The following is a 12,102-nucleotide window of genomic DNA, read 5'->3' on the forward strand; positions in this document are numbered from 1 at the left end:
TTAAAGTATTGCACTGCGGATTAAAGCTTTAAGCGCCGTCCCAGGGATGCAAGGAGGAAAGAGAAAATACAGGCCGAAGGGAGGTGCGGGGGGAGGAGGGGAGAAAGAGGCTTATTTGAATGGGACAGACATGGTTCTCTGGAACGGAGGCTGAAATTCTTGGCCGGGAAGAAAGCGAGGGGAGGGGTGTGGCTTGGCCTGGAAGGGCGGGGCTCCGAGGCCCCTCCCACCCCGGCACGCGCGATGCCGGCCGGCCCGCCCCCTCCCGAGACAATGTGCGGCTCCGGTATAAAAAGGCGCCGCTCGCCCCAAGTCGTCCGCTGCCGGGAAAACCCGCCCGAGGCGCCTCAACCTAAGTCTTCCAAGATGAGCTACGCGTTGGAGCCGCTGAGCAACCCGTCTTACCGGCGGATGACCGAGAGCCGGACCACCTTCAGCCGGGCCAGCGTGTCGCCTTCGAGCGGCTTCCGCTCTCAATCCTGGTCGCGGAGCTCGCCCAGCCCGGCCGCGTCCACTTATAAGCGCAATGTGGGGACGGCGCGGACTTCCTACGGCTCGACGGTGCTGAGCTCCACCGACAGCCTCGAGCTGAGCCAGTCCTCGCTCTTCAACGGCGGCGGAGGGGCCGGCGGCGCGGCCGGTGCCGGGACGGTGGAGCTGAAGCTGAGCCGCTCCAACGAGAAGGAGCAGCTGCAGGGCCTGAACGACCGCTTCGCCGGCTACATTGAGAAGGTCCACTCGCTTGAGCAGCAGAACAAGGAGCTGGAAGCCGAGCTGGGCGCCCTGCGCCAGAGGCAGGTGGGCCGCTCGCAGCTGGGCGTCGCCCTGGAGCAGGAGCTGCGCGAGCTCCGCGTGGCCCTGGAGCAGGTCAACCACGAGAAGGCGGCGCTGCAGCTGGACTCGGAGCACCTGGAGGAGGACATCCAGCGCCTGAAGGAGCGCTTCGAGGACGAGGCGCGGCTCCACGAGGACGCCGACGCCATCTCCCGCGCCATGCGCAAGGACATGGAGGAGGCCTCCATGGTGAAGGTGGAGCTGGACAAGAAGGTGCAGTCGCTGCTGGACGAGGTGGCCTTCCTGCGCGGCAACCACGAGGAAGAGGTGGCCGATCTGCTGGCCCAGATCCAGGCCTCGCACGTCTCCGTCGAGCGCAAGGACTACCTGAAGACCGACCTCTCGGCCGCCCTGAAGGAGATCCGCTCCCAGCTCGAGTGCCACTCCGACCAGAACATGGTGCAGGCCGAGGAGTGGTTCAAGTGCCGCTACGCCAAGCTCAGCGAGGCCGCCGAGCAGAACAAGGATGCCATCCGCTCGGCCAAGGAAGAGATCTCCGAGTACCGGCGGCAGCTCCAGGCCAAGAGCATCGAGCTGGAGTCCGTCCGCGGCACCAAGGAGTCCCTGGAGCGCCAGCTGAACGACATCGAGGATCGCCACAACCAGGACCTCACCACTTACCATGTAAGCGCGGGGCTCCGATAGATGACCTCGAGGCGGGAGGGTGGGCGGTGGCGAGAGGGAGGGTTTTCCTGCAACCGGTTCTTTGGAGCTGGTAGTCCCCGCTGGGGATTGGCGCAAGGGGGGAGGGGTGAAAGGAAGGAGGAGGGACTTCCTACCCATGGATGAATGAAGAGTAAAATTAAAGGCGGAGTGGGGTGGAGTAGGGAGTGGAACTGGGGAATGACAAAGCAGGTGGGTCTCTACCAGGGGTGGGCTACTGCCCAGATTGGGGGGGGACGTGGGGTAGCGAAAATGGAGCTCCACCCCAGTTGAAAGAAAATGCAGGGCGTCCTGCATAAGCCACGCCCACAGGGTGCTAGTAAAAATGTTGGTAGCCCTTCACTGGTCTTCTACAAGCCAACTGGAGGAGAAGAAGATGGATCCTGTTGAAGTTAAAACTGCGACCATCTCAAAGCATCAGCTGTGGCCTAGAGGTGGAGCTCTTGCCTCACAATCAGGAGGTGGTGGGTTCCATCCTAGATAGAAGCAGATGTAAGGGTCTCCTGCTTTGGAAGGGGGTTGGACTAGATGACCTGGGGGGATCCCTTCCAACTCTGTTTTAAAAAGGTGATGGCAGAAAGGATGGATGGGTGGATGGTGGATAACTTCTTCCAAGAGTGGGGTGTGTGTTCAGGTTTAACATTAGGCTGTGGAGGTAGAACAAGAATACCCCCCCCCCCAACGCCGCAGTCAAATGTGGATTTTGCCAGCTTTCAGCATAATGGAACTGGGTGGGGCAAGCAAGGAGGGGAGGGTAAGGTCCCTCCCTCCCTCAACCACCCCTACTAAATGGAACAGCCCTTGTCACCTCCCAATTGCAAGTCTGAGGCTTGGCAGTTTGAGTCCAAGTGGAATCCCTAAGTTATAGTTCATTTATAAAATGGGAGTGACCAGCCAAAATTTCTCTTTTGGGTCTTCTTTTGGGAATAGATCACATGTCACAAGACTTCGGTGAGATGCCTCTTACTTTGCCATTCTTTCTGGCCTCTTCCCAATGTTGTTATTGTTTTTTGGGGGGGCAGTTTTCACCAATAGGAAGTGTGAGTGTGCCAGCCCAGGAATTTCTTGCCAGTGGTGCAGAGAGAGAGGGAACCTTGCACAAATTCTCGAAGGATGCCTCAAAAGGGAGGGGGAAATGGAGCAAGGATGAAGAAGACGCTCTTGTATTATGTAGAACAGAGGTCTTCAAACTTGGCAACTTTAAGACTTGTGGACTTAGCTGGCTGGAGAATTCTGGGAATTGAAGTCCACAAGTCTTAAAGTTGCCAAGTATGGGGACCCTTGATTTAGAACATCACCTCCAGAGATTGATTTATTTTATTAATTGGACTTCTAGGCTGCCCCTCTCCACGTCACAAGATGAGATGCTCTTGTATCTCCGAATGGGACAATTGGAATGGGAAATGGCACTTCAAAACCCATGACAAAAATGAGGTGCACAAGCCCTTTAAAAAAAAAAAAGTCCTATTTTATTTCAGGCCATCCCAAAAGGCACCAATTGAGAAAAATATGATCACCCATCAAATACATTCAGTGCTAGATCAGAAGATGCTTGGGGGCGAAGACTGCGGATAAAAAGAAATGTAATTCTTGGAGTTTCCTCTCGCAGCAATGCAGCTGCTAAAAGGGGATTGGCGAATGGAAAAAATGGTTCTGTATAGAGTTCCAGCAACCCATTTCCAAATATTTATTAGCACAGAAGGTAAAATGTATGGAGAGAAGGCTTTGGAACTGGTGTTAATTGGCATTAATTCAATTCATTGAACATTGATTCAAGTTCCAATTTCTTTCTAAGGGTTACTAATATTGATACACATCCGTTTTAAAAAGGCAAAATAGGAGAGATTCACTATGCAAAAAGAATAAATTGGAACATTTCAATAATGTTCAGTGGATCTACTTAATTGCTAATAAGCTCAATCAAACCTGCCTTTCCAACAGCATCCAAATAAATGGACATTTGTGGTCAGGGAAGAGAAAAAGTAAAGCACTTGTGAATGGTTTCTTTCAAGTTGTCAGCAATGATAAATACTTCACGTTTTATCCCTGGGCATGAAATATAATTCTGTGTCGGAGTTGCAAATCCATCCTATAGCTGTGTCCTATAAGGAGGGAGGCAGTTTAACTCCATTAACAGTTTTATAGGAAGGAAGAGTTGAAATAAGCAACCAATCAAGAATGCTCTTATTCTTGTATTTATTTATTTATTTTTGCAGACCTAAAGAGGCTGTAAAATAATGAGAGGGGGAATAAAAGGATAGGAGGGGACAATTTGCATGTAATGTTTTGCTTTAAGCATACCTGCAGTAGAAAAAAAACCAACCCAATATTTCTAGAGCGGCAGAGTTAATCTTCCTTATTGCTTCCCAAAAAAAAATCCATCCGCAGGCGGATGACTCAGCAGGAATTTAGCAAGACAGTTGCAAGATCTGCTCATTACAACCTGAAAATGACAAGTCATTGTGCTGTGCAGTAGCTGGGTTTTTTGTTTTTTTGTTTGCATTGGAAGAATAACATTTGCTTTTAGAAGGCAACTGCCTGCAATGCAGAACAGGAGAAGGTGTACCTGCTCAGCCAATCTCGAAGCAGAGGGGGAAAAAATCCATGCTGCTATTTTTTATTTCAGATCCAGTTAATCATCTCCAGTCACGTTGTTTGGAAAGCAGACTTTGCAAATCTCAATGACTTTTCCCTGAATTAACTTCTAGGAAGAAGATCCAAAGAAAATGCAGGGAAGGAAGTCCGTCGGTCTAAATGCGGTCTTAGCCTGTCCAACCCACCCCGAAGTTCTGCAATGCAGAACTTTCTGGCATCAAAAGTCATAAAGTTGTCTGGCTGGCATCAGATAGAAGCTGTCCTCTTGGGTGACATTGAGCATCACAAAAAGAAATATAATCCTTTAAACCTCAGTCAGCAAGCAAATCAGATAGGCTGCGTTGCTGGAGATAGTTTAACATCTGGCTTTACCGATATTTTAGAAATTGATGCAGTGTCATCTCCTGTGCATCTGGGAAATTGCCCATTGCAGAAGTGCATAATAGAAACAGTGATGGAAAGAATGTATATCTGCAACGTCCAATGCAGAACAAAAGATTTCAAAACATATTAGTGCCAGGTTTTTTTTTAATATGGCAAAAATGTATTTTGTAACACAAACTTAAAACCAATGTCACATTCATTGGGATTTCCTGTGTTAAGTACCGTAGTATTCGCATGAGTCCGGAAGACTTAATATTAACCTGCATTGAATTCGTTAGGATTTGATTAGGATATAATTTCTATTTCTGCTGCATCACCCACCTTGCTAAAACTGAACTGCAAACAGCAGAGGGAAAGCTTGCTGCTGAATATGTTTTATGTTTCTTCTGTAATCTTCTATGTTTCTATTATCCATTTTCTCACTCAATTACCTTTTCTTACTGTCATTGAAATGCTGTTGCAGGGGATTTTTTTAGATAAAGATCATTTTGGAAGGCTGAAACAAAATTGGGGAGAAAAAGTAACTTCTCACTGTTCAGATCAAAGCCGACTTGGGGTTGTTTTTTTTTTAAAAAAGGCATCTTGGCTAACCATTTTAGCTGCAGCACATAAATAATCTTACGTACTTTGCTGCAGAGCATCAGTTTAGTCTAGCGGTTAAGCCACCCAGCTAGAGAGCGTCAAACCTTGAGTTTAGTCGCACTTTAGGCAGAACTGGGTAACTTTGGGCCGGTTACTCACTCTCAGCCCTAGGAGGCAGGCAATGGCAAACCACTTCCAAAATTGTGCCAACAAAACTTCAGGGATTAAAGTAGGCAAGTCAGTGCTGATTCATAGAAGTGTATATCCACAGTACAAAAAGTTACAGGCATTTTGATTGTTAGAAAAGGTATAGTTTTTCAAGATGCACTTTTTCTGCCCAATTGAGATGATTCTCAAACCATCAACATTTATTTTCACAAAAAATGGCATGATTTATCAAAGAAAACTAAGTCCAGATCACCATCAGAATGTTGATACTTTTAGATTCAGACTTCTTTTTTTTAGCCTGGAGCCCTCAACAGACCTAATTCCCATCTGCTTAGCCAGCTTAGCCAACTACAGGACATGATGGGAATTGTAGTCCAAAGCATTTAGAGAGTGCCAGGTTGGAAAATAACTTTTAGTTTTTAGAAATAGTTGTTAAACATTTTTTAATCAAAGGGATACTTTGATTAAAAGGATCTTTTAAAATGAATAATAGCATCCTAAGATTTATCTCAATCTATTGCTGCTTAACTTTGAGCTTCCAGAATCCCAGCACTAGCCATTTTTATAATGCTATTAAACACACTCACATACACACACTAGTTCTTAAGAGTAATAATTCTAGTGAATATAGTATTTTGAATTCATTATCCTTTAATTCTGCTTTCAATCTGGTTGTTTTTAATCTCTGTTTCCAGTTTGTCATCTTCCCCACTTTATCTTCTCCTTCAAATCCCCCTCCCCTCCGCTATCCAAATGTGCCTGAGATTTTTGGTACCCATCCTCAAGAACCATCTCTGTCTTGGTTGCAGGACACGATCCAACAGCTTGAAAATGAGCTGCGAGGTACGAAGTGGGAGATGGCCCGTCATTTGAGGGAATACCAAGACCTCCTCAATGTCAAGATGGCTCTGGATATTGAAATTGCTGCCTACAGGTACTGAGAACGCAATGCAGATGCAACCAGACAGGCAATTTTATTGCAGACACTTTTAGCTGCAGCACAACTCAACTGCAATGGAGGAGGCACTGTGATTGCTAGCAGGAGGTTTTGCCGGCATTTTAGCACTCTTTGAATTGATGTCTGGTCAACTAATCATGGTTTTTGCTTCTTAAGTAACTGTTTTCTGTGTAGTAAAAAGCTACCCAATTCCTTTCATTGAACATTCCCTGGTTTGAAAGAGATCATCAGTGATGTTCAATGGAGTATGCTTTATCCTAAGTGTAATTATTAATTATTTTCTACTGAAATCAACCAAACTTATATTTGGGTGGCAGTGTTATGGCTATGGAACTACCACATTAACACAGTCCTTGCTTGAAATCAGTAGGACTAGTATTGTGTGCTGGTTCTTAAAATTCTTTTTTTTCTTTCTCATTTTGTTGCTTACAAAATGTACCTGCTGCAGCCCTGAATGGAACATTTTCATCTTTTAAACACCTTTAGGAAAGGAAAATTAAATTTAATTTTCAAAGTTTTTTTGTTTTCATTTTTTAATTTCACATTAGTATAATAGCTATCATTATGACAATGCATTTAATCTTTTTAAAAATAATTATTATTATTATTATTATTATTATTATTATTATTATTATTATTATTATTATTGATTATTTGGGATTTTTCCAAATATCAGATAAATAACCTTCAAGAGATTGCTAATCTAGGAGACTATTTTGACCCCAGATTTCCAACCAAATAGTGCAATTGACCCTTGTGATCTAGAGTAAACATTCATATCTGATAATAAATAAAGCAATTTTTTTTGTTAGTTGGATGCTGCTACTGAATGCTGTATGTCTGTAGTTTTTTATTCCAGAAGATATTTTAATTCTATGTCAATAAGTCATTACACTAAATATTTAAACTTCCTTGAGGAGTTTAAATGTTTCCAACATAGATCTATTTTGAAAGTGTTAGAACGTACTAATATGCATGTATGCAAAGGACATTGCTCTTAAAAATTATACCTTTCATTTTAATGATTCAAATTTAATTACAAAAAGATTGATTTAGTACATGGAATATTATTTGCAAACAATGGTAAGACATTCCAGTGGTCGTTTGTATTGGCATTCAAAGTTGCTAAATGTTCCTGGGGGAAAATAGCGATAACTATAGGTATTATTACTTTAGTACACATTTTTTAAAAAAATATATGTTAAGAGCACAATTCAGCTGTTTTTTTAAGCATACTGTCACTGATTTTAAAACAGTTAGATTGGTCAGTCGGTCATTAGCTGCATTCCAGCTCATGCAACCACTCTTTAAACCTATGCAAAAGTTTTTCAAAACAATACTAGTATTCTTCGTACTTCTAAAATAGATTCTCTTTGCATTCATGAATGATCTCTCAGAAATACACATAATCGGGGAAATGGAGGTATAAATGATGCAGATGTAAGGGAAGCAACTGAGAGGAAGACATGAATTGGAAGTTAATAACCAATTGTATCTCTTCCACTCATATCATCAAAGTGATTCAGAAGAGAATATTAAGGAGCGTAAGATGTCACTGCAATCTTTACTAAAGAGATAATACTTTAAACCTATTCCAGCTTCTTGCGAAGATGTCCTTTGAGTGTATACAGGAGCGGGGTCCACAACCTTGGCAACTTTGAGACTTGGGATGTGAATTTTGCTGGCTGGGGAAGTCTGGCGCCACTGTTAAATCACTGCACCGGAGACTTCTTGTTCGTTCAAATCATCTTTATTCGTAACACACACAGCAAGCAACTGTTCTTCTCTAAAGCAACTCCCAACAATGGCAACGGCTAACCCGTTGCCTTATTTATACCCTTCCTTATACGCGGGCTTTTTAACTGACAGTCGTTTAATTTTGGCGGCAACCAATACTTAGCCGCGTCTTAACCAATCAGCAATTTTCTATATTTCTTTAAATGAACACAACACTGGGAGTTGAAGTTCACAAGTGTTAAAGTTGCCAAGGTTGGAGGCCCCTTTACAGGAGGGTGTATGGAGCAGTGGTGGCGCATTGGTTAGAATGCAGTATTGCAGGTGAATTCTGCTGACTGCCAGGGCTTCTATTCTCATCGGTTCATGGTGGACTGAGCCTTTCGATCTTCTGAGGTCGGTAAAATGAGAAACCAGATTTTTGGAGACAATCTGCTGACTCTGTAAACCATTTAGAGAGGGCTGTAAAAGCACTGTGAAGCATTATATAAGTCTAAGGGCTATTTATTTATTTACTTATTAGATTTGTATGCCGCCCCTCTCCGTAGACTCGGGGCGGCTCACAACAATAACAAAGACAATGTAAGAACAAATCTAATAATTTAAAAACACTAAAAACCCCATTATTAAAAGCAAGCATACACACAAACATACCATGTATAAACTGTATAGGCCCGGGGGAGATGTCTCAGTTCTCCCATGCCTGACGGCAGAGATGGGTCTTAAGAACTTTACTAAAGGCAAGGAGAGTGGGGGCAGTTCTAATCTCCGGGGGGAGCTGGTTCCAGAGGGTCGGGGCCGCCACAGAGAAGGCTCTTCTCCTGGGTCCTGCTAAACGACATTGTTTAGTCGACGGGACCCGGAGAAGGCCAACTCTGTGGGACCTAACCGGTCGCTATATGCACACACATGCTTGTACTTTGCCTAGAGATGTTGGCAACACATATTAACAATCTCCCTCTTATTTCTGTAGGAAACTTCTTGAGGGCGAAGAAACAAGATTCAGTGCCTTTTCTGGAAGCATCGCTGGGCCAACATTCACGCATAGGCAACCTTCCGTCACAATATCAACTACCAAAATACAGAAATCAAAAGCCGAGCCACCAAAATTGAAGGTCCAACACAAGTTTGTAGAAGAGATCATCGAAGAGACCAAAGTAGAGAATGAGAAAACCGAACTGGATGAAGCTCTGGAAGCCATGGCTGAAGAACTGGCTGCAGAAGCTATGGCGGCTGAAGAAAAAGAGGAGGAAGTTATAGAAGAGGAGATTATAGCAGAGGAAAAGGCAGAAGTTGCAGCTGCAGCCCCAGAAGAGGAAGAAGAAGGGGAAGAAGAAGAAGAAGAAGAAGAGGAAGAGGAAGAAGGTGCAAAATCTGACGAGGCGCAAGAAGGATCAGAAAAAGAAGAAGAAAAAAGTGAAAAGGAAGAAGGTGAGGAAGAAGAAGAAGAAGAAGCAGGTGAAGGAGAAGCTGAGGAAGCTGAACCTGAAGTAGCAGAAGAGGCCGAAGGAGATGTAGAAGAAGTCATTGCACCAGTGAAGGTAGAAAGGGTGAAAACATCTCCTCCCAAATCACCCCCCAAATCCCCTGTGACGGAAGAAAGTAAAGAAGACGAAGGGGATGATCAAGGGGGCAAGGCAGCAGAAGAGGAGGAAGAAGAAACGGAGAAAGCCAAATCCCCAGCCAAAGAAGCATCTCCTGAGAAACCAAGCACTCCAGACAAAGGATCTCCAGAAAAAGCAGGCAGTCCACAAAAGGCTGGGACTCCAGAGAAGGCTGGGACTCCAGAGAAGGCTGGGACTCCAGAGAAGGCTGGGACTCCAGAAAAACCAGGTACTCCAGAGAAGGCAGCCTCCCCAGACAAGGTAGCTTCTCCAGAAAAAGCAGGGACTCCAGAGAAGGCAGCTTCTCCAGAGAAAGCAGGGACTCCAGAGAAAGCAGGGACTCCAGAAAAAGCAGGGACTCCAGAGAAGGTTGCATCTCCAGAAAAAGCAGGGACTCCAGAGAAGGCTGGAACCCCAGAGAAAGCTGCCTCTCCAGAAAAAGCAGGGACTCCAGAGAAGGCTGGAACTCCAGAAAAACCAGGTACTCCAGAGAAGGCAGCCTCTCCAGAAAAAGCAGGGACTCCAGAGAAGGCAGCTTCTCCAGAAAAAGCAGGTACTCCAGAGAAGGCAGCCTCTCCAGAAAAACCAGGTACTCCAGAGAAGGCAGCCTCTCCAGAAAAAGCAGGGACTCCAGAGAAGGCAGCCTCTCCACAGAAGGCAGGGACTCCAGAGAAGGCAGCCTCTCCAGAAAAATCAGGGACTCCAGAGAAGGCCGCTTCTCCTGAAAAGCCAAGCTCCCCAGTGAAAGATGTGGAAGAGGTCATCTCCATCACTAAGGCAACCATCGTTGGTGCAGAAAAAGAATCCAAAGACAAAACCTCAAAGGAATCAACTAAAGAAGACATAGCAGTCAACGGAGAGGTTGACGACAAAGGGGAGGAAGGAGATGACTCCAAGCAAGAAGAGGACAAAGGCGTCATCACCAACGGCCTGGACGTGAGCCCCTCGGAGGAGAAGGGGAAGAGCGACGAGAAAGTCCTGGTGACCAAAAAGGTCGAGACGATCACCAGCGAAGGGGACGGGACCACCACCTACATCACCAAGTCTGTCACCGTCACCCAGAAGACAGAAGAGCACGGCGATGCCGTGGCGGAGAAATTGGTGTCCACGAAGACGGTGGAGAAGGTGACTTCTTCCCATGCCGTAGTCAAAGAAATCAAGGAAAACGGTGACTAAGACGAACCATCTCCCCTCTTTCCTTGAAGAGCTTGGATCGGTGCAAAAGGTTAAGCCATACGACAGCTGCAAACAATAAATGCATGAAAGTGGCGGCTTCTCAGCAGAACGGGTTCTCTCATGGCCTTTCCAAAAGGACTGTTGGTTGTAATTTTTCCCCTCCTTTTTCTGATATATTTATGATTTCTGTGCCATACCCAGGGGTTGGGGAGGGGGATGCATGCAAGCCCGGTGCTCTCCCTCAGCAGAACTTTGGGGATTCCTGTTTTGGTTTTTTCGTTTCTTTAAAATTCATGCATGAGCTGTTAACTCTTCCAGGGGAAGTTGCTGAATTTTCCTAAGCTGCTGTTCGGACGCTTCTGGGGACTGTCTTCAGATGTATTATGCAAAGAATAAACTGAGCCAAATAAACCATAACAAAATAACGAATTAAAAAAAAAAACACCCTGAATTCTCCTAGCCTTAAGCTACTTAACATTATGTTTACCTCACTGGTGCAATTAAGATGGACTTCTGTCCGTGAGAGAACCTACGTCGACAATGCACAGTATGCAACCTTTTGTTGTTTGATGTTAAGCAGTCACAGCCGTTTGTGCTCAATAAAGGTCATATTGGAAATGAGATCAGTTTGCTCGACTCTTTGCTTCCTCTATGATGTCCAGTGTTTTAAGAGCTAGGTAGCCTCTGTGGTTAGCTAGAGCAGGGTTTCCCAACCTTTCTTGAGCTGGGGCACATTATTCATATTTTCAAAATCCTGGGGCACACCACTAACCAAAATGACACAAAATGACACCCTAAGACACTCTCCTCTCTTTTTCCATCCCTGTCTCCCCCCCCCCCTTGTGTGTGTCTGTATACACAATCTTGAACCATTTCCAAAAACAGGTGAGGGCTAGGGTTTTTTTCTCTCCTATTCTTTGGGTGCTTTTTATCATATGCTTTAAATCAAGAGTCACCTCTCTCTTTTGTTTCTCTCTCTTTCCTCTCATTCTCTGTCTCAATCATTTTCTCATTTCTCTTTTTTCCTCCCCTTTTTGCTCATTTCTCTCTTTCTCTCCCTTCCTCTCCTTTTCTCTCTCTCTTTTTCTTTCTTTCTCTCTCTCTCTCTTGCTTTCTTTCTCTTATTCTTGCTCTCTCTCTTTCTCTTTTCTTTCTCTTGCTCTCTCTTTCTCTCTTTCTCTCATGCTTTCTCTCTTTTTCTCTCTCTCTTGCTTTTTTACTCTTATTCTTGCTATCTTTCCCTCTCCCTCCTTCCCTCCATCTCTCTTTCTCTCTCCCTACTTTCCCCTCTCTTGCTCTTTCTCTCTTTCTTTCTTTCTTTCTCTCTCTCTTGCTATCTCTCTTTCTCTTTCTGTCTCTCTTTCTCTCTCTTTCTCTCTTTTCTTTCTCTTGCTTTCTCTCTCT

The 12,102-nt window shown here is 44.9% G+C and overlaps 1 protein-coding gene across 1 annotated transcript; it reads left to right on the plus strand.

Moving 5' to 3' along the window:
- Positions 1-272: 272 nt before the first annotated feature.
- On the plus strand, positions 273-11,319 carry NEFM (neurofilament medium chain). The gene is made up of 3 exons (XM_070765206.1): positions 273-1,458; positions 6,036-6,160; positions 8,892-11,319. Exons 1-3 carry the CDS (start codon positions 274-276, stop codon positions 10,696-10,698), a joined length of 3,117 nt encoding a protein of 1,038 aa, XP_070621307.1. The 5' UTR covers position 273; the 3' UTR covers positions 10,699-11,319.
- Positions 11,320-12,102: the final 783 nt, after the last annotated feature.

This window comes from Erythrolamprus reginae, chromosome 12, assembly GCF_031021105.1.
Source record: "Erythrolamprus reginae isolate rEryReg1 chromosome 12, rEryReg1.hap1, whole genome shotgun sequence".
Lineage (NCBI taxonomy): Eukaryota > Metazoa > Chordata > Lepidosauria > Squamata > Dipsadidae > Erythrolamprus > Erythrolamprus reginae.